Source organism: Mesoplodon densirostris, chromosome 1 (assembly GCF_025265405.1).
Source record: "Mesoplodon densirostris isolate mMesDen1 chromosome 1, mMesDen1 primary haplotype, whole genome shotgun sequence".
In the NCBI taxonomy this organism is placed as follows: Eukaryota; Metazoa; Chordata; class Mammalia; order Artiodactyla; family Ziphiidae; genus Mesoplodon; species Mesoplodon densirostris.
In genome coordinates this window covers 138,289,759-138,312,991 of record NC_082661.1, presented here as the reverse complement: position 1 = coordinate 138,312,991, position 23,233 = coordinate 138,289,759, and the positions used below count along the sequence as shown (strand labels likewise).

Sequence of the window (23,233 nt, the reverse complement as noted above, 5' to 3'; positions counted from 1 at the left end):
TCTCATGGGTTTAATGTTATTTATTATTATCATCATTATCATTAACTTCTTATAGTAAAAGTATTGAGGTACCAAGTGGCAAAAGAACTTGACTCAAGTTGCACATGAGACCCAGAGAGGTTTTAAAACAAAGGACTTAGCTTCTTAAGCTCTTGTCTTAATGCCAGCAGATAATCAGTTACTATCAAGGCCATTCTTCCCTACAGAAAAATCCCACCTCAACTCTCCTGGTTCTTTGGGAGCAGATAAGGCAGAAAGGTAGATTACTTGCTTCTTCCATGTTCTGGGCACAGACAGACTGGGATTTGAAGTCTAACAGACCTGAGATAAAATTTCAGCTCTACTGCTTACAAGCACTGTAACACTGTTACCCGGTAAACTAGTTAACACATGTCATTTATCATAGACTGTGAGCCAGAAAACTGTGCTAGTTGCTAAAGGTAAGGTAGTGAACAAAAGATTCTTAATTTTTCCCTCAAGCTTACAGTAACTTAAACATTTGTAACCTACTTCTCATCCACAACAATGAACACTTACTCCATGTGTGGTTATTTTAAGAAATGGATGGAATGATATGTGAATAGTTTCTAACATAGTGCTTGGCATTCAATAAATCTTTATATTTTATTTTCCTAGCCTTAACTACCTTGAAATAGAACTAAACCTCTCAGCATTACATAAGGAAAATGAGTAATTATCATTATTCTTACCCTGATAATTGAAATATTTTGCTACTTGGACCTCAGCACTTAAGTTTTGCCAGAAAATTTTAATACTAGTATCTAAACAAAATTATTATCAAACTGATATATATATATATATATGTGTGTGTGTGTATATATATATATATATATATATATATATATATAAAGGCTTAGTATATAATTGTCAGTATATAATAATATAGTATATAATTGTCAATTGTCAGTAGTAGTAGTATATAATTGGTAGTATATAATTGTCAGAGAAGCATTTTTTGCATGATTTCTACATGGGTAAAATTAGAAACTAAGCTGAAGAATTAATTCTGAATAATGTTTACATTAGTTGAATAATCTCCCACATCATCCTAGAAAGTCTGGCCAGTGTTTTTTATAGGAAAACAAATTAATTAGTATATCCACATTGTGTGTGTATATGTGTATGTATATATATATATATACACACACACACACACACAATTTTAAAATTAAGAAATGTCTCTAGTTCTGTGTTTATCTGTCCATATTTTATGTCTCTGTGTATCTCTGTATTTCTCTTTTTCTGTTTACCATGACTGTGCCCCCTTCTTGTACAGCCATAAAATCCTTATCTATAATGCTATGAGACCTGTCAGAAGTAAAGAGAAGCAGCTAAAGCAGGTGGGCAGTTCTTTGCTGTTAAATAATGTAGTGTTGCATGAAGATAAAAGTTTTTTTGTCCTATTGATCTTGTTGGGAGCACGAGAAAAAGGGGGAATCAGAGAACAAAAATCAAGAGATAACATGGGCACCTGGGACTCATCCTTATTGGCAGTAAAACAATATGCTTCAGTGTAGGACCTGGACTAGGACATCTGGTCCTGGGAGGGATGTCACACAAGCCACAATGGGTTGGGAGTTGAGAAGGTGATTGGGGTGCTCAAATATTTTAACTGCATCTCATCTTAATTAAGCTGTGTTTAGAAACTGTCACAATTAAAAAGGTAGAAAACAGGATCATTGGAGCTTACTGCTTACACTATTTTTTATGGTACCTTTGCAGAAAAAAGTAGAATTAAAAAAAATTCTTCTGTGGCCACCATATGTGTACTTTTTTCTGCAAGTCTATTTTTTTGTCATTAAAGTTGAATGTATATTTATATATTAATGGACTTTACAGGCAAACCTGCTCTTTATTATGTTCAAGAAGTTAATTATTATAAACAGTTCTTAGCAGGGACAAAACAATGATCGAATGCATATATATTTCATACTATATGTTTTTATGTAATTTGCATTTTATTATTAACTATTTTTACAGTTATAATAAAATTTAATATGTCAATGATTTAAAATAATAATTTAAAATATTTTTAACCTCTAATAAAATGTAAAGTTTGAGAAAGTACAAAATTACATTTTATAACACAACATATTACCATATAATTTTTTTATGAAGTCATGTTTTATTAATTGTGAAAAAGACAGGTTGACTTCTAAGCTCTGCTTAACTTTGTTATTTTTTGAAATTAATCATACTTTAAATGTTTATAATGTTTGCCAGCCTAGGCAATTTGTAATACTTGCAGTAATATCACTGTTTTTATGGTCAAATATGTTATACAGAAAAATCTTTGTCATTATCATGTTATATGAGGTTACTGCAAACACATCCAACACCATCTACGTTAGCCACTTGGTACTGAAGTTCAAAACATATATTTCAAAAGTTAACTATGCAGTCTCTAATATCACAATATTTACTACAAATATGCACGCCTGACAGCTTTCCTTTGTAAGAATGTGTTTAGGAGCCTTCCCTACACATTCAGTATGCAGGTTGGCAATTGGAAAATAGTTTTATTTTGCCTTTGCATTTGCAAAACATGTTATATGTGAATTTTATTGTAGTGATACTCTATGAGTAACACAGGTATACCTTGAGAATAAAATAACATTTTTTATTTTCAGATTTTAGGTACTGTGACTATTTGGGGGGGTTAAGTTCATATTTTTTTGTATTTCTTGGCTTTGGGGTAGACTGTGACTGCACTAGGATGGTCATCATACACTTGATGTTGAATGAATTTCAAAGTATTTTGATATATAATATATAAATAACTAATTATCTATTTTCCTCTTCTTTGCATTGCTATTTAATTTCATTCTCAATGTAAGAATAGTTCTCTTATATTTATAATTTAATATAAATAGCCACAGTGCATTTTTCACACATTTATTTCCTCCATTCTGATTGGGAAATGATTCCTTAATGACCAAACAAAAAATTGAAATGCAATAGGAAAGAGTCTTATTGATTTGTCACGCAAATAAGACACTATATATTATATTGTGATCTGTTTTAATTTGACAGTTTAGAATAAGGCCCTATTGAAACATAGGGTTAATTCATTCTTTATTTCATGTTTTTAATTGATAAATTGAAAATAAACTATTTACATTTTAATACTTACATTTTTGTTTTATTTGAATCTATATTTGCCCTATATTACCATCATGGCAGAATTAGTTTCTTTAAATAAAGAAAATTGTATTCCTATCAGAAAAATTATACATGAAGGATTTGATCAAATAAGCTAGGCTAGCTAAGGATTTGCAAGAGAAATATGCTAGTTGTACTTACAAAAGTAATAGATAGACATCTTTGTACAAAAATAGATTCTCAAAATGACATTTGATAAGATTCCAGTGTTTATTTCATCTACACATATTATTGTTTGTTGTGATTTGACTGTCCAGAAGCCAAGGTTGTAACTTACTGTTAGAGCACAAGAACATAGTCTCATGTATTTTTTTGTTTGTCATTACCAGTGTCTCCTACTTTATTGTCAAAGTAATTCTCCTCATACAAATTTAGATCAGAAAGAAAAAATCCAATAATCCCATGACCCAGTGGTATAATTAATATTAATGCTTGTTAGATTTTTTTTGCAGTTATGTGTATGCACATTTTTTTAAATTGGAATAATGCTAGAAATAAAAGTTATATCTTTAATTTTGACTTAACCTTAAAATTCAGACATTTCTAGCATCTTATTAAAGTTTCAAAAAATTATGATAACATGTCATATGAATGAACCATTGTTTAACCATATGTCGAGGGCTCAGCATTGAAGGTCATTGATACATTACCATTACAAAGAGCAGTAAAATGGAACACGGTTGTATATAAAATTTGACTGCATCTTTGTACCCCTGGAAGAAAATCTCTTGAGATATGGAGGTAAAAGAATGATTCATTTTTAGGTTAATTAATAATTACTTAATAATTGATAATGAATAACTTAATAATTAATGCTATCTAAAATGAATGGTAGTAAATGATCAATACAGCCTTGCTTGTTATCATGACTTTTTGTTTAAAAGAATTCCACAAATTTTGGCTGCTATAATAATGAACAAAATATAAATAAGAAGAGTAAATATTCAAATATTAAGATATAATTATTATTTGTAGGAGTATAATGATGTACTCAGAAAATTCAAGAAATAATAACTTTCCCAGAATTAAAGGGAGCACTGATTTCAGGTGTATGATTCAAACATACATATATGATTCCATCAAAACAGCAATGAAATGCCTGAGTTACTTAGGAAGTATCATAGCAGGAACTACATGGAATCTATGAGAAGAAAAGTGTGAAACTTACTGGGAGTTATAAAAGAAGACATACAATATACCATGTTCCTAGATGAAAAGACTAGGAATAGCAAAATTGTAAGTTATTTCCAAGTTAATTTATATATATATATGTTCACACACTGCATTCAGAGTACTGATGTGAGCTTTTCTATGTAGAAATTCAACAAAATTATTCTAATATATATATATATGTATATATAATATTAAACAAAAGTTAATAAGAAACGAAAAGAGTAATAGGATGACAAATTGAACATAAATATATATATTATGAAAGTATAGGCAAATTAAAAATCAAAATTAGGCAAATTAATCAATTGTAAAAGACATCCCTGAAACATTACTGCACTCTGTATGTTTGTGGTGTAATTTGATAGGAACGAGTCCTCAGAAAATTATATATATCTAAGACAAGAAGTAGTCAAATAGGGATCAAATCAAGTGTGTGTGTGTATGTGTGTGTGTGTGTTTCCAATTATATATTATGAAATTTCTGGAGAAAGAAATTTGAGTTACCTACTTTAATCCATTCTTGAACAATGTATTAGATAGGATAAACTTCGGCTATAGTCACAGTAGATTCCAAAATGAATAATGGATTCTAGAGAATATTGTCTTGTTCACCAAGCATTCCAAGGCAGTTAAGTGTTTCTGGTTGGATGTGTGTGTGTGTGTGTGTGGTGGGGGCTGGGAGGATACCCTTCTCTTGTTCTCACAGTTATTCAGAGACCCAGTCAGATTTTGGAACAAGGGTTCCAAAATCTTTCTGAGGCTCATTGCCATTCCTGTCTACAGGAAGGAAGAACAAGCATTGGGAAGATTCCAATGCAAAGTTTTTATGGATATGCTTGGAAATAGTGCACTTTACTTTTGCTTCCATTTTCATTAATTAAAACTCTTCCTCATAGCCACATCTATAAATGAGTCAGAAAAGCATAGTCCTCTTGTGATAAAGGAAGAAGAAAATATTTATAAAAGATGCCATGTAATTTTTTTTAAAAAACTAGATCTGATGCACCAATATCTTTTTTAATGTATAAATGGGGATATAAAAACATATTTATTGATTTATATTTCACATACCATAAAATTTACCCACTTAAAAGTGTTTAGTTCAGTGGATTTTAGTGTATGCATAGTTGTGCACCCATCACTGAATCAATTTTAGAATGTTATCAGTCCTCCAAAAAGAAATTCTGTACCCATTAATAGTCATACCCAGTTTCCCCTTCTCCCCAGTCCCTGGCAACCACTAATCAATGTCTCTATGGGTTTGCCTATTGTAAACAATTTGTATAAATGGAATCATACAATTTTTTTTATCTTTTGCAACTTGCTTCTTTCATTTAACATAATAATTTTAAAATTTATTTATATCATAGCATGTATCAGTAGTTAATTCTTTTTTTGTTTCCAAATAACAATCTATTGTATGAAATATACCACATTATATTTATTAGTTGATGGAAATTTAGATTATTCCTACTTTTGGGCTAATTTGTGTGTTGCTGTTATGAAAATTCATGTACAAGTTTTTGTGTGGACATGTTTTCACTTCTTGGGTATACACCTAGGAATGGAATTGCTGAGTCACGATAACTATATTTAGCATTTTGAGGAACTGCTAAACTATATTCTAGAGTAGTTGCACAGTTATACATTCCAAACGGCAGTATGAGGGTTCTTGCGTTCTCACTCACACTTGTTATTGTCTTTTTTCTTTTAGCCATTCTAGTCAAGATGAAGTAGTATCTCATTGTACTTTTCTTTTTTTTTGACAAACTGAATTAAACATTTTTTTGTTTTTTTTTTTGCTATATAATAGGTCCTTTTTGTTTATCTGTTTTAAATATAGTAGTGTGTACACATTAATCCTGAACTCCCAATCTTGATTTGTATTTCTGTAATGAATAATGTTGAGCTTCTTTTCATGTACTAATTGGCCATTTGCATTACTTACTTGAAGAAATATTATTTAATCATTTCTCAATTTTTATTTTTTATTGTTGATTTGTAAGCTTTCTTAAATATCTTTTTTAGAAAACATCACAGGATATCAATGTTAGAATACATTTAGATTTAAGAATTCTTTAGACTGCATTTTGTAAAAGAGTATTTTTGCCTGGATTTAGCCACTTAAATCTCATCTATTTTAAATTCACTTTGAAATCATATATCGCTTGTCTAGCCCCACTCCATCTCCTCTTTTACTTACATATTTGATTCCTAAAAATAGTTCATTAATCTGCTTTTTTTTATGATGGCAAAAACTAGTAATTGACAATGATTGAAACTTTATTCTGAGATGTGAACTGTATAGTGGTGAATTATACACAAAACAGCAAGGTAATTCATTGGGTTCTTCTAGTTAGTTTCCAATTACTCCTCCTTAAGAAAATGGTAAAGAATATTAAGCTTTAATTGTAGTGGCCAGAAATGTTTCTGTTTTTGTTCTAGTCTGAATTCTTGTCCTTCCAGATTCTGGAAATCCCCCTTTTTTACATTTTTTTTTGTATCATTGCTCAAATTATATTATAAATATTGAGTATTTTATTTAAATAGACTCGTTTTCTCTGATATGTTCTACAAACAACTCAATACCTCTTTTAATTCATCTCATGAAATTTAAGCAATTTGTTGTGTCTCTCTATCAAATCTACATATTTTAATTGGTGTCCTCTGGACGCACTCATATCACATCTTTAAACAAACAAACAGAAAAAGATGAGAAATGGAAAAGGACCTGAGGTTTTATATGGAAAGGATCCTAGTAAACTTGCACTATTTAAGCCCATTGGGCTTATCTGAAATATTACTATTTGGGGAGAAAAGATTAGGAGAAAACTAAATAAAGATAATGATTTATAAATGTTAATACTGTGAACAGCTCCTACAGTTTCAAGGAACCCTGGATAAAGGAAGATGTCAGTATTTAGAAAGTAATACTTAAATGAAGCCCAGAAACTGAAATTTAGAGTATTATTCAATCTAAACTGCTTTAGAATCCTAATTTGCATGGTTCTATTGAATGAAGTAGAAGGATTTCAAGCCTTAGAGTCTAATTCCAATTCTATTACTTCCAAGAAACATGACCTTAACCAGTTTGAATCACAGTTTCTTCATTTATTAAAGGGGTAATTAGGCCTACTTTGTTATAGTATGAGGATTAAGTAAAATAATGTATAGAAAGGCCCTAACACAAAGCCTCACACATTTAATCCTGGGAAAATGTGGTCATTAAAACATACCTTTAGGAATTAGAACTAAAAACCAAATGACCTGGATAGTAAGCAAAATTTAAAATACAACACCATCTTGGGTCACTTACTTTCCATAGTGGTTTTCAAAGACTGCATTGTATATTCTTAATCCCCAAATGTGACAGTTTCTCTAATTATGAGCCTACACATTTGTACACACATTCCATCATTATATTCAGGACTTACCCACTGGACTGTAACTAAGTCTTTAATGAGTTACTAATGAACATCTTAAGCTTAGATCAGCCAAAAAAAAAAAAGTTAGAGTGTTGAAAAGCTATTCATAGTTAAGCCTGTTGCTTTTAATTAGACTATAAGCCCAATCAAATTTCCTGTCTTCACTATTCTTCCCAGGTTTGAAGAAATTGAATAACCAGTGACAGATGTACCCTTACTTTGATATTAGTTGAATGTGAAATTAAAGGGGATAAATACATTGAGCTAAATTAGAGAAATCATTGCTTATTAAATACAAAGATAAAATAATATGCAAAATTAAAATAGCATTTTACAATGATTCATTTTTTTTCTTGGACTCAGATGACTCCAAAACCGATGAATTTTGTTGTTGCATTAAGAAATAATAGATGACATGAGGAAAAAATATCCAGATATGATTAGACCATGTAGAGGGAAAAAAACCCTCTATATTTATAAAAGAAAAAATAGCTTTCACACATTACTTCTCTCCAGGCTGTTAGAGATACTATGAGAGTAATGATCAATAGACGCTACCTGAATTAGATTACAACTATTCTTTTATGTAGCGCTTGTTATAAATCAACATGGTGGTGACTATTTAGCAATGATCCTTTTTTAAAAAATTCCTTTTGATAGTGAAGTTGGTGAAACCATGCAAACCTTAAGGGCACATGATTTAATAATGCACACAGATAATACATAAAATTCAAAGCAACAGGCTGGTATGATGCTCCCTCCAAGGAACACTACATATTTGCTTAAAAGGAAGCCTTTTATATTAGTCAAAATGGCTCAGGCCAGTGGGAAGAGCTGTGATAGCCCAGATGTTTTATGGGTTACAGGCTGTTGTTAGAGGCAGGCTTGTTGTCGTGGCTCTGCACAAAGATTAAAAACCACTATGCTGATTTTTTAAAAGTAGGTGTCCAATAATAATTACACTATGTATATATCATCAACATAATATAATCGATCGTTTTGACCTGTGAGCCTGTTAACATATCAACTTTTTTGTGAACCAGCATTTAAACATTCATTTAGTATGTGTATTGAGAAGGGGTGGAGGGGTAAAAGTCTCTTATTACCAGAAAAAAGTACATAAAAAGTTTTCATTCTTCTCAACTACCTCCAGAGATGCCAGTTATGGTTAACTTAGGATGGGGAGAAAGAACTCGCTAATGAGACAGATCTCTGCCAAAATATGTATGGTTTTGCTGTTTTTTCCCCACATGTCGAGTACAATTGGCAACATGATTAAGAAAAATGCCCCATTACTACAGTTATAAAGATTTTTAAAGAAATTATTTACATTCTGAAAGCACATTTTCTATACCATTAAAATTTTAATATCCTTTAAGAGGAGAGTAGAGGGAGGGAAGTTAAAAGAAAATCCGTATTTTCCAAAGAATAAATTCCAGAATTTTCCTTTTGTTGTTATGAATTGAAATCTGTTTGCATTATGTTTACAAAGAGGCAGGTGTTTTTAGTTTGAAAACAAAAAGCTATTAGTTATCAATCTTCTGAGGAACAAGATATGTAATAGGCATTTTATTTAATTTGAATGAAAATAATGTCTTTTTGTCAGAAACTGATTTTTTTTTTACAAATTTACATCAATAGCAAAAATCTTACTCTGCTTACTCATTTTAACAAATGTTTGAGATATTTACATTACAATATTGTAATCTAGGCAACCATTACAATGAATAAGCCACGATTTTTCTTCTATGTTTAAAACATGGAAGATGCCATACATGAAAGACAATTAAAAATAATCTTTTAATGTTGTTACTTTTGTTTTTTAACACTAGGAATTAAGTTTCCCATTAGCTTTATACATAACAAGTGTTTGCTTGTTCCACTAGTCTCAGGATGTCTTATATAGCTTTCATAACTTGACTGTTCAGTCTTCTGGTGAAAGTTTAACCATATTATATTTTATTTTACTGTAACAGCTGTGTTGTAGAGAAGAAGAGCAAGAAACCCAGTCTGAAGGGAAAATTGCTTGCCCACACAGGACATACCAATGCTTCATAAAACAGTTCAGCCCAGAGAAGGAGTCTGTTGAGTTAAATTGAATAATATTCACATATACTATGAAGGTTGCTTCATCATACATAGGTAGACAATTCATCACTTCGGAGCCATTTTCTTGTAAGACCCAGAATTAAGTCAAATTTATCTCTGTGTTAGAACTTCCATGATGTAATTTCTACTTGGTGGCATCCTTAGTCAGGTGCTTGGATTGGAACTTTTATGACGGTTGTTAGAGATTACTACCCAGCCTAGAGAGAAATTTTGCAGCTGTTCACACGCACTTCTAGGGAGAAATCAGGAGAGTAGTAATTGATTTATATGGCCAAAATGAAGGTGCTGGGAGAAAGGTAGAGCATTTCAGGTATGCAAAAGGAAGCAGAATTGGAAAATGACCTTTACTTATAAGAAAAGAAATGAAAGCACCAGTCTGTCTCCCTTTCTCTCTCTTTTCCCTCCTGCTTCCTCCCACCCCTTCCTCCCTCTCTCTATACATAGATAGATAGAGAGATATAGTTATAGATATGGGACTGAATTGGATTAGACATTCTGTATCAATCAATCATTTGTTGTTATAAGTATTTCAATATAATTTCTAGCATTTATGTAGCACTTTGCAGTTAGCTGAACACTTTTGCACACAATAGCTCAACGAATAATCACAACAATCCCTTGAATCATAGGTAGTAGTATCAGTAATTTTAAGATGAAGAAATATACTTGGAACCGTCAATCTAATGATGCAGTGACATTTCAAATAGTTGTTAGAAGAGAAACTCAAATCAAAATTCCTTAACCAGCTCATGGAGACTTCTTCCAAAGGCATTTTAATAACCTACTGAGAATTGCCTTATTTTGTAGACCTATGATTTAAATTAGAAATAAACCAACCAAATCAGCATATAGAAGAACGAGCTAGAAACAAAAGAAGATAACAAAAGAAGTAAAGTTTGTAAAGTTTGATTTAAGGAGAGCAGTATTTGCTTAAATCTTGGAAATAAAAAAGAAATCAAGATTTTAAATGTTTAGAAGATCTAAATTTTAATTTAAAAGTAGATTTAAAATTTTAGATTTTAGTAGAGAATAGAGGGAAATAGTGTGAAATTCGGTGCTGATTATATACATAGTGAATAGTTTAGAATAATTATGGGAAGCATGATACCGGGAGTGTCATTTGTAAAGCCTGAGCAGTAGGGGAAAGAATTTCCTGTTAAGAAGGATAATTTGAACAAAGAATTTGGCAAGTACATATAGAGAATAAGTTTTGTATTCAAGAGATAATAGTGAAAGGCAGAATTGAATATGTAGGTTAGGGTCATAGCTGTAATTACAGTACATACATTATAGTACAGTTAAACCCTGTAAGACTCATAATTAGCTAATTATTAAAAAATATAGTAAACTCTTACCCCAAAACACAAAGACGAATGACTCGTGAATATGAATGTTAAATCACGTGTAACTCTGATAAATAACACTCTGATGATGTCTTGTTGTAAGCATTCTCTCTCCTTAGAAATATCTTAGTTCTGCAGCCCATTGCTATGTCTAGATTCCAGGCTCACTATTATGATCAATAGATGTTTGGAGGAAGAAGCTGAATAATTGAATTACATTGCTACTCACCTAAGGTGAACAAGAAAATAGAAGAAGTTGAAATTGGTTAGAAACGATGCTTATTTAGTATTTTTATTAATTATAAATCAGTTTTGATCTCTGAAGGCATATATTATTGAAATCTGATATTTTAATACTTATTTCAATTATAAGCTCCACAGATAATATGAAAACTCTGAACTCTGATACCAACATCACGAATACTTTACCTCTTACATGCTCATTATTTTCCCTTTTTTCTTGCCTCATATTTACCCACAGCCAATATTCAGAGACTTTGATATTCTGATGGCCTTTGATGTTTGGAGACTACACATAAACCTAGTGGAAATATTTTGATCATTTCAGTAGGTTGTGAAATATTAATTTTTATATTTCATGCTTGCCCACTAGGAAAGCAGAATCAAAGTGTTTAAATAGTAAAAATATCTGAATATGAATTAATTATGTGGACAATTTAAGTATGGCAATAATTTACATTACTTATGATGAACTTTTAATATTATTAAAGATTAAAGCAACTCACATTTTAAAAAAAGTAGTGTCCCTCTTTTAAAAAAATGAAATCTAAATCAGATATGTGATTTTTAAAGAAGTTAAGAATGAAGGTTTTCTCTCTTTGAAGAAGGATAGAAAGAAAGAAGAACAAGATGTATTGGCCTCATCGTTACTTCCTGCCCTGGAACCAAAATTACCTTTGAGACATCCTAAAATTACATACAACAAAGTTTGAAAATGTGGTCTCAAGTAGAGATGGGTGTGGGGCATAACGGGGATACCTTCCAAGTACAGATAATGTTACAACATTGTGGGGTATTTTTTCATAGTTAATTTGAAAGAAACCTTTCCCTTATGAATCTGGAGAAGAAAAGAGACATTCAGAATGTGAAGCCTGTCTTCAGATATCTGAAGACAAATGCCTTCTAGGATTAGCTTGATACGTTTTGCACATAACCCATTTGTATCAAATTTAGACAAGTGGATGGAGAATGCCAGAGTGTAGATATCACCCCTTTTTCAACATGAGGAAGAACTTGCTGCTTCAAATGGAATTGGGTGGCCCAAGAACAGAGTGAGTTTGTGATCACTGTCTCCTTGTGTGAAACATGGAGATTTTTAGCAAGGATGCTCTAAGGTTTATTATCTATTGTGTGCATTGAATAATTCTTTCCAGACTTGAGATTCAATGCTTTTAATGGAATACCAGACTTATAACAGTGATGTTTATCTTGAAGATTTATTTTTATAATAGCTTCAGGAAGAAAAATTACATTTACATTTATACTTGAGTAAATATTTCCCCAGAATTTTTATAATACCTTAAGTATAACATATACAATATTTCTTAAAACAAAAATTAAGATTTTGGCTCTGTTCTAACAACCCTTCTCCATGTGGGCAGTGTAACGTCCCCTCCACTTTTGCTTCCAGTGGTCTGTGACTCTGGTTTCCTTTAATAGAGATGGGCAGTTTAAAGGAGAGGCTGATCTATAGACATATAAAATAATCCAGCTTCATGGAACACCTTGGAGTCTAATCTCCTTTAATTTACAAGTAAAAGTCTACTTAACTTCCTGGTATTTTTATTTTCCTCAGTCTTACCACATGGAATTATTTTGTTCTTTGATCCAGATCTATTCTTTCTAGGTCCCTAGACTTTGCTTTCTGGTTATAGTTCAAACATTTTTGTCTATTTCTTATTTAAGCTGAGATTCTTTCATTTAATGCAGGCACTATTACATTTTTCAACTGATGGTGATTCCACTCTATGTGCATTTTAAATCAATTATAATTCTCTGCCTACTCTAGCAATTGACCTTTCCTGAAATAATTGATATTTAATTCAGTAGAGATCATTATTCCTATGTCTTTTTCCCTATCCTGCACTAGTCTTTTTTTCCCAGGAGCTTTATTCAGTATCCTAAACAGATGGTTGATTGTCCCCAAACTAAAAGCCTTACCCAGGTTTACAAAGCCCATGATCTGGCTGCTGATTACCTTTCTGATCTCATTCCAGATTACTCTTCTCCCAGTCCACTATATACAGCTTCATTGGCCATTGTGCTATTTCTTGATCAGACCAAGGTGGTTCCAGCCTGAGGCCTTTGCAGCAGACTGGAATGCTCTTTACTCCTGATTTTTGTATGACTAGCAACTACCAATATTTTGAGATCTCAGTTTAAATTTTACTCCCATAGATATGTCTTCCATAAAAACCTAAACAGAGTAGCCTTTACATATTACCCTACTTAAACTTTCTATGGTTTACCCATATCTATATTGTATTAAAATTATTTATGTATTTGCATTATTCTCCATCTCCCACACAAGAATGGGTGATTTATTAAAGTAGGTATGCTATCTGTTTTGTTCACCAAAATCTCCAGCACCTAGAAAAGGACCTGGAATATAATGGGAGCTCAAAACATATTTGTTGAATGAATGAACAAGTAAATGCATGTTCCATCACTCCGAATGTCCTTATATGTTAATTTGGCTGAGGGTGAAATCTTTCAACTTTATTATAACTGAAGCTTGCAAGATAAATAATAGCTTTATAATCTTTTCCTAATTTCCTTCCATAAAGCAGTAAAAAAAGGTGTTGGTAAAAACATACTTGTATATATTCATGTAAAAATAATCAAAATTAGTCACATTGTCATTTTGGATAACAAAGAGAATGATAGTTTGGAAGTTAAAAGATCAGAAAAGATGCCACTGGAGGTAATTATTTAGAGATTTTAATTTTCACAGCTTTTTTGGTCTTAAAACTTGTTTCCTTCTTTGACACCTGTTCATTCACATGAACTATCAAAATAACACTCAGATTACCTCTTGCCTAGATATTTTAGTACACACATTTTATAATGAGTTTAAATAAAAATGTTGTTTAAGGGTGATGACTTAAAGTTATATTCTAAACTTTTTCATTATAGATGGATTATTTGACAGATTTCTTAATATAATTTTTGTTTTCTATAAGAGCTGTATCATTTGTTGTGATTTGGAGGAGTACATGTTTTTCACTCTTAATTTGCAAATAATTTGTATATCAAGAAATTGTAGTGCTACTTTATAAACTTCCAGTGTTAGAAAGATGATCTAAAATTCTCTTGCTTTATCGAATTTCTTAGTTTCTCTCTTGGCTATTGAATGGTAGCCCTATAGCATTATTATCATGTTTTTAATATGCATGTTAAAATGTTAAAAATAATTATGTAAAGCAAAATCTTCTTCCTTGTAAAGTCTTTTTCTTTCTGTTAATAGGAACATTTTCATTATCACTCCTATTTATTACACTAGTTGCAATTAGTGTAGAGAAATATGTATCTGTACCAATTCACCAAAAAAACAAAATCCTGTACTTATATTGTTCTGTTTTTCATATCATATAATGTATGATTGTTTTGTGAATATTAAAAAATAGTCGTTTGTGCAATTTTATTTTTTCATTATTGTCTTGGTCTTCCATATCTATTCATTTATGTAATATGTACCATTTGTCAGTAAAATCACTGTGTATGTAAATGACAAAAATGTATGTATATCCTTTTCACCCTAATGTCCACCACAGACCTTAATACAGCATCTTTCCAAAAAGGTTAAGTGACCTGAAACATATAAATAAATATAAAACAATCCATGTAAGTGTAATAGTACAACAAACAAAACTAATAAAAAGAAAACCTCTCTGAAACTTTCTTCACCCATTACTTTATCAAGCTTTTCATGTGTAAATATTTAGTTCAATAACCAGTATTTTTGTTGACACAGATATTAGTGCCCATAAATTATAACAGAATGCTGTGAATCTTTAACAACATAAATAATCTTTTTTTTCCAATAAATAATCTTTATATTTTTTTCAGTTAGCTTTCTCTGCTTTCAATAATTATATTTAATTTTCTAACCATTGTTAGGAATTAGGATGAGGTTTTTGGCTTACTTAAGATCGTGATTAACTAGGACAGAGTTACACAGTCAGTATCACACTAACGACTAGGAGATACGATGTCCTCAGCTTCAGGGTTGTCTGTGGGGCCTGGGGTGGTGGAGTCCTGGGCCTATGGCTTGCAGCGGAGAGCAGCCTGGGAATAGCCCCTAGCAGGGCTCCTCTGAGGCCGGAGTGAGCTGAGCGGAGTCTGATGGTGCGCCCTGCGGTCCCCGCAGGTGGCAAGCACAGTGAGCGACATCCAGCCCTTGCTGCTTCACTGCGACATGCTGAGCGCAGCCCAGGAGGCGCTCTACCTCCCAGACATCTCCTTCAGCAGCCAGCTGCGGAGCGTGCCACTGCTCATCGTGGACAAGGACCCCGTGGAGCTGCCAGAGGAGTTCGTGGTCCAGGTGCCCAAGGAGCTCAGATCTCAGCCCAAGGTGCGGCCAGCGGTGGGGAAAGAGGGCTGCGGGTGGCTGGGCAGGGGCTCCTGGGAGGTTCAGCCTCAGGCAGTGGCCCAAATGTGTCTTCCCATATACTTAGTCTCTGCATTCATTCATAGTGGCTGATGTTTGCACCCACTGATATCCTGATCTGTTGTTGAACAATGCATGCTTGTTCTACATTAGAGCCTCATCACTATCTCAGAACGTTTGACTTTAAATTTCTGATTGGGTTTGAAATATCTTTGCTTTATCACAGGAAGTTTACAATTACTCTTAGTGACAATGTCAATGGTTGTAAAATTTGAATGGTTGTAAAAGACACGTTTTAACATTTCTGATCATCTGCTTGTTTGAAATAAAATTCACATCAGTGGAAACTACCAAGATTTTTGAGGCAATTATGGTGAAAACATCTTGGTTAGGAATTGTATATAGTCATCTAAAGCATGAAACCTGATAGAAAAGTGATTTTTACACAAGCAACCTAATTTTCTTATGAAAATGTTGGAAAGTGCTTTATTTATAATATTATCTCTGTAGCTGGCAAGTACAGTGAGTGACATCCAGCCCTTGAAGTTCCAGTGAGGAATATTATACCATATTTGCACAAAATTCAATACTGCTCTTTTCCTCAATACTTTATATATATATATTTTACCTTTACATAATATTTAGGCAATATAATTTTTCTTTTTACTCACCAAACTCAATACAGACACTCTTATCCCTCTAATTTCCCTCAGGGAATATAATATGTATAATGTAATATAATATAATATAACATAACATAATATACAAGCATTATATAATATTTATATATTTATTAAGTATTTATATAATTATATAAATATTATATTTGTAATTTTCTTTGTGTCTGCAGCATGAAAAAGTCTGAGAAGCATTTGGCAGTTGGAACCATGAGTATCAAGACTTGTTCCAAAACACACTCACCTCTCCTATAGCATAATTTAATAATTATACAGGAAATACTGGCAAAGGAACATGAAATGCCACTATATTAGCTGAGCTTATCTTCTAAGCCCCATTACAGAACTCCCTGGTAAAATAAGCTGGAATACTGTGTTTTAGTTCAGGGACTAAGGTTAATGCATTACCCTTTGATCAATTTGAGATTTAAGAGACTTGTGAAATTTAAAGCTAACTCTTCAATTACTGCAGCCACATAAAAAGAGTAAGTGTGTGGTGACTTTCACACTCACAGTGGCTCTGTCCACTCAGTCACATTGTTCAATCAGTGGCCTAGAATCTTTCAGTTCAGATTAACATTTCTTCCCTAGTGGTGATGATTGGGGGGCAGTGGTGGTGGGTAAGTGCATGTTTCTACAGAAGCATGTAGAATTGACTCCAGTGTGTTCGGAAAAATCAGGGGAAATGTATGGTAAACATTCTTTAAGAACTACATTTTTTTTCTTTTCTGTTTTGCTTTGCATTACCATTTCAAACCTGAAATTCTCTAAATTGGGTGTAGTTACATTTTTCACAAAATGTGCTTCAGCAATCACAAAGTTTTCATAATATTGGCTTTTGATTTATATTGTAAAATAGTAACATGAAATTAATATTATTTAATTTACCCAATACATATATGTTCATCAGTTTCTAGTACTAGTGAAGAAGAAATCTAGAAATGAATTTTAATTTTTGAGTAGATGTTATAAATGTTTAAATCAGCAACTATAACATAAAACACACATAAACACCTGCTGGCATTTCTGTCTTGTGACAAAAATTTAGAATAGCAGTCAATTAGAATAGTTTTTCCTATAGTAACTTTACTAAGATGTTGGCTGAATTTTTACATTCCCCCACTTTTATAGCTTAATAAGATTTTTCTATATTACGGGCTTTTACTTTTTGCCACGTATGTGGCAGATTACAGTGCGGTAATGGGATTAAGTCAGGTTTTCTATCAACTTACAAATAGGAAAAGTGTATTCTATTCTGCTATTCTGTTTTGGCCAAAGACAAAAATGAGGGTACAAGGCAACCTTTACGTGATCTTGTAAATGAAGACTGATGTAAATGTCATGTGATTTAAAAGGAGGCTACAGATCATGTTAATCTGCTATGACGAGGCCATACTTTCTGAAAGTGGCTTTTGTGCAAAAGTAATTTTATCAGTGAGATAGAGAACAACTGAAGGTCATCTTAAATGTTCCCTATAGAAAGAATAAAGGAAGCGAAGTAAATATTACAGGGGCATACTCTTTCTTTTTTTTTTTTTTTTTTTTTCTTTTTGCGGTACGTGGGCCTCTCACTGTTGTGGCCTCTCCCGTTGCGGAGCACAGGCTCCGGACGCGCAGGCCCAGCGGCCATGGCTCACGGGCCCAGCCGCTCCGCGGCACATGGGATCCTCCCAGACCGGGGCACGAACCCGTATCCCCTGCATCGGCAGGCGGACTCCCAACCACTGCGCCACCAGGGAGGCCCCACTCTTTCTTGATATAGAAGATAATACATACAGATAGAACATTTGGACCATTATTAAAAATGAAATTAAAATGGGAGATACCACATTACCTTGAGCTCTTCAAATTGAAAAGACATGAAGAATTCAAACTAGAAAATGTCAATGAACTCCAGCTTCCTTCCTTCCTCCCCCTGTCTTTCTAAAACAAAAACAACAGTATGTTATAGAAACAAGATACTTTAAGATATAGAAAAAAATGGAAACAATGAAGACATATTAATGCAGTCTTTGATTGGAAAATAAAATTGATATTACTTTATAAAAGTTAACCTCTATTTGTTCTATCGATAGTCAAACAAGCAAATAGAAACCCAACACACACAGCCTTAACAATATAACAAAAACCCTTTTATTTGTTTGAAATTAAACTTTGCCCCCTTTTTCCCCTTTTACATTCATTTGACTCCAGATAGCTAATAGCAGTTCTTGAGAGTTAATGAGTGTTTGGATTCACAGGAATTAGGACTTCACAGTACAGCAGCAAAGCATAAAGGATTAAAAAACATTGTTCTCAAAAGACCTGTTTCTCTTTAGCATACTAAGGCAGAAGGAAGTCTGAGGGCAGATTGCACAGTTAATGACTAGATATCACGACATTTCCTTGAAGCTAAAGGAATGCTGATGTGTTCTTTATCAGCATTTTCCTTGCTTTAATTGTGATTTTCATGCAGGTTTAAAAAGTTCATTGAGATGATCTACAAATAACCCTCCTGCAAGCCATACATACAGTGTGCAGGGCTCATACAAGTGTTCTCTCAGAGTACAGCTAAAGCATTTCAATCCTGACAAGTCATAAAAACTCTACCCTGTGCTCATTTTTTTTTTAACATCTTTACTGGAGTATAATTGTTTACAATGGTTTGTTAGTGTCTGATTTATAACAAAGTGAATCAGCTATACATATACATATATCCCCATATCTCCTCCCTCTTGCGTCTCCCTCCCACCCTCCCTATCCCACCCCTGTAGGTGGTCACAAAGCACCAAGCTGATCTACCTGTGATATGCGGTTGCTTCCCACTAGCTATCTGTTTTACATTTGATATTATATATAAGTCCATGCTACTCTCTCACTTCAGCCCACCTTACCCTTCCCCCTCCCCATGTCCTCAAGTCCGTGTTCTACGTCTGCATCTTATTCCTGTACTGACCCAAGGTTCTTCAGAATGATTTATTGTTTAGATTCCATATATATGTGTTAGCATACGGTATTTGTTTTTCTCTTTCTGACTTACTTCACTCTGTATGACAGACTCTAGGTCCATCCACCTCACTACAAATAACTCAATTTCATTTCTTTTATGGCTGAATAATATTCTACTGTATATATATATATATATATATATATATATATATATGCCACAGCTTCTTTATCCATTCATCTGTCGATGGACACTTAGGTTGCTTCCATGTCCTGGCTATTGTAAATAGAGCTGCAATGAACATTGTGGTACATGACTCTTTTTGGATTATGGTTTTCTCAGGGTATATGCCCAGTAGTGTGATCGCTGGGTCGTATGGTAGCTCTATTTTTAGTTTTTTAAGGAACCTCCATACTGTTCTCCATAGTGGCTGTATCAATTTACATTCCCAACAACAGTGCAAGAGTGTTCCCTTTTCTGCACACCCTCTCCAGCATTTATTGTTTGTAGATTTTTTGATGATGACCATTCTGACAGGTGTGAGGTGATACCTAATTCTGGTTTTGATTTGCATTTCTCTAATGATTAGTGATATTGAGAATCCTTTCGTGTGTTTGTTGGCAATCTGTATATCTTCTTTGGAGAAATGTCTATTTAGGTCTTCTGCCCATTTTTGGATAGGGTTGTTTGTTTTTTTGCTATTGAGCTACATGAGCTGCTTGTAAATTTTGGAGATTAATCCTTTGTCAGTTGCTTCATTTGAAAATATTTTCTCCGATTCTGAGGGTGGTCTTTTCATCTGGTTTATGGTTTCCTTTGCTATGCAAAAGCTTTTAAGTTTCATTAGGTCCAAATTGTTTATTTATTTATTTTTTTAAATTTCCATTTCTCTAGGAGGTGGGTCAAAACGGATCTTGCTGGATTTATGTCATAGAGTGTTCTACCTATGTTTTCCTCTAAGAGATTTACAGTGACTAGGCTTATATTTACGTCTTTAATCCATTTTGAGTTTATTTTTGTGCCTGGTATTAGGGAGTTTTCTAATTTCCTTCTTTTACATGTAGCTGCCCAGTTTTCCCAGCACAACTTATTGAACAGGCTGTCTTTTCTCCATTGTATATTCTTGCCTCCTTTATCAAAAATAAGGTGACCATAGGTGCATGGGTTTATCTCTGGGCTTTCTATCCTGTTCCATTGATCTATATTTGTTTGTGTGCCAGTACCATACTGTTTCGTTTCGCGTAGCTTTGTAGTATAGTCTGAAGTCTGGGAGCCAGATTCCTCCAGCTCCATTTTTCTTTCTCAAGATTGCTTTGTCTACTCAGGGTGTTTTGTGTTTCCATACAAATTGTGCAATTTTTTTGTTCTAGTTCTGTGAAAAATGCCATTGGTAGTTTGATAGGGATTGCATTGAATCTGTAGATCTCTTTGGGTAGTATAGTCATTTTCACAATGTTGATTCTTCTAACCCAAGAACATGGTATATCTCTCCATCTCTTTGTATCATCTTTAATTTCTTTCATCAGTGTCTTATTGTTTTTTGCATACAGGTCTTTTGTCTCCTTAGGTAGGTTAATTCCTAGGTATTTTATTCTGTTTGTTGCAATGGTAAATGGAAGTGTTTCCTTAATTTCTCTCAGATTTTTCATCATTAGTGTATAGGAATGCAAGAGATTTCTATGCGTTACTTTTGTGTCCTGCTACTTTACCAAATTCATTGATTAACTCTAGTAGTTTTCTAGTAGCCTCTTTAGGATTCTCTATGTATTGTATCATGTTGTCTGCAAACAGTGACAGCTTTAGTTCTTCTTTTCCAATTTGGATTTCTTTTTCTTCTCTGACTGCTGTGGCTAAAACTTCCAAAACTATGTTGAATAATAGTGGTGAGAGTGAACAACCTTGTCTTGTTCCTGATCTTAGAGGAAATGGTTTCAGTTTTTTACCATTGAGAATGATGTTGGCTGTGGTTTTATCATATATGGCCTTTATTATGTTAAGGTAAGTTCCCTCTATGCCTACTTTCTGGAGGGTTTTTATCATAAATTGGTGTTGAATTTTGTCAAAAGCTTTTTCTGAATCTATTGAGATGAACATATGGTTTTTCTCCTTCAATTTGTTAATATGGTGTATCACATTGATTGATTTGTGTATATTGAAGAATCCTTGTATTCTGGGGTTAAACCCCACTTGATCGTGATGTATGATCCTTTCAATGTGTTGTTGGATTCTGTTTGCTAGTATTTTGTTGAGAATTTTTGCATCTATGTTCATCAGTGATATTGGCCTGTAGTTTTCTTTCTTTGTGACATCTTTGTTTGGTTTTGGTATCAGGGTGATGATAGCCTCGTAGAATGAGTTTGGAAGTGTTCCTCCCTCTGCTATATTTTGGAAGAGTTTGAGAAGGACAGGTGTTACCCTTTCTCTAAATGTTTGATAGTATTTGCCTGTGAATCCATCTGGTACTTGGCTTTTGTTTGTTGGAAGATTTTTAATCACAGTTTCAATTTCAGTGCTTGTTATTGGTTTGTTTATATTTTCTGTGTCTTCCTGGTTCAATATCGGAAGGTTGTGCTTTTCTAAGAATGTGTCCATTTCTTCCAGGTTGTCCAATTTATTGGCATATAGTTGCTTGTAGTAATCTCTCATGATCCTTTGTATTTCTGCAGTATCAGTTATTCCTTCTCCTTTTTCATTTCTAATTCTGTTGATTTGAATCTTCTCCCTTTTTTTTCTTCATGAGTCTGGCTAATGGTTTATCAACTCAAAGAACCAGCTTTTAGTTTTATTGATCTTTGTTATTGTTACCTTCATGTCTTTTTTGCTTATTTCTTTTCTGGTCTTTATGATTTCTTTCCTTCTGCTAACTTTGGGATTGTTTGTTCTTCTTTCTCTAATTGCCTTAGATGTAAGTTTAGGTTGTTTATTTGAGATGTTTCATTTTTCTTGAGGTAAGATTGTGTTGCTATAACCTTCCCTCTTATAACTGATTTTCCTGCAGTCCATAGGATTTGGGTCGTTGTGTTTTCATTTTCATTTTTTTCTCGGTATTTTTTTATTTTTTTTTTGATACACGGGCCTCTCACTGTTGTGGCCTCTACCGTTGTGGAAAACAGGCTCCAGATGCACAGCCTCAGCAGCCATGGCTCACGGGCCCAGCTGCTCCATGGCATGTGAGATTTTCCTGAACCAGGGCACGAATCCATGTCTCCTGCATCGGCAAGCGGACTCTCAACCACTACGCCACCAGGGAAGCCCTCTCGGTATTTTTTGATTTCCTCTTTGTTTTCTTTAGTGATCTTGGTTATTTAGTAGTTTATTGTTTAGCCTCCAGGTGTTTGTATTTTTTACAGAATTTTTTCTGTAATTGTTATCTAGTCTCATAGCGTTGTGCTTGGAAAAGATACTTGGTATGATTTCAGTTTTCTTTAATTTACCGAGGCTTGATTTGTGACCCAAGTTATGATGTATCCTGGAGAATGTTTCATGAGCACTTGAGAGGAAAGTGTATTCTATTGTTTTTGGATGGAATGTCCTATAAATATCAATTAAGTCCATCTGCTTTAATGTATCATTTAAAGCTTTTGTTTCCTTATTTATTTTCATTTGGATGATCTGTCCTTTGGTGAAAGTGGAGTGTGAGCGTCCCCTACTATGATTCTGTTGCTGTCGATTTCCCTTTTTATGGCTGTTAGCATTTGCCTTCTCTATTGAGGTGCTCCTACATGGGGTGCATAAATATTTACAATTGTTATATCTTCTTCTTGGAT

At 33.2% G+C, this 23,233-nt stretch overlaps 1 protein-coding gene across 8 annotated transcripts in view; it reads left to right on the top strand.

Moving 5' to 3' along the window:
• Positions 1-23,233, top strand: part of ADGRL3 (adhesion G protein-coupled receptor L3) — a 585,975-nt gene that overhangs the window by 2,778 nt on the left and 559,964 nt on the right. For all 8 annotated transcript variants that reach the window (XM_060090762.1, XM_060090753.1, XM_060090744.1 and 5 more), the window contains exon 2: positions 15,624-15,827. In XM_060090762.1, coding sequence (XP_059946745.1) covers positions 15,624-15,827 — 204 coding nt within the window. The remainder of the gene's footprint in view (positions 1-15,623; positions 15,828-23,233) is intronic.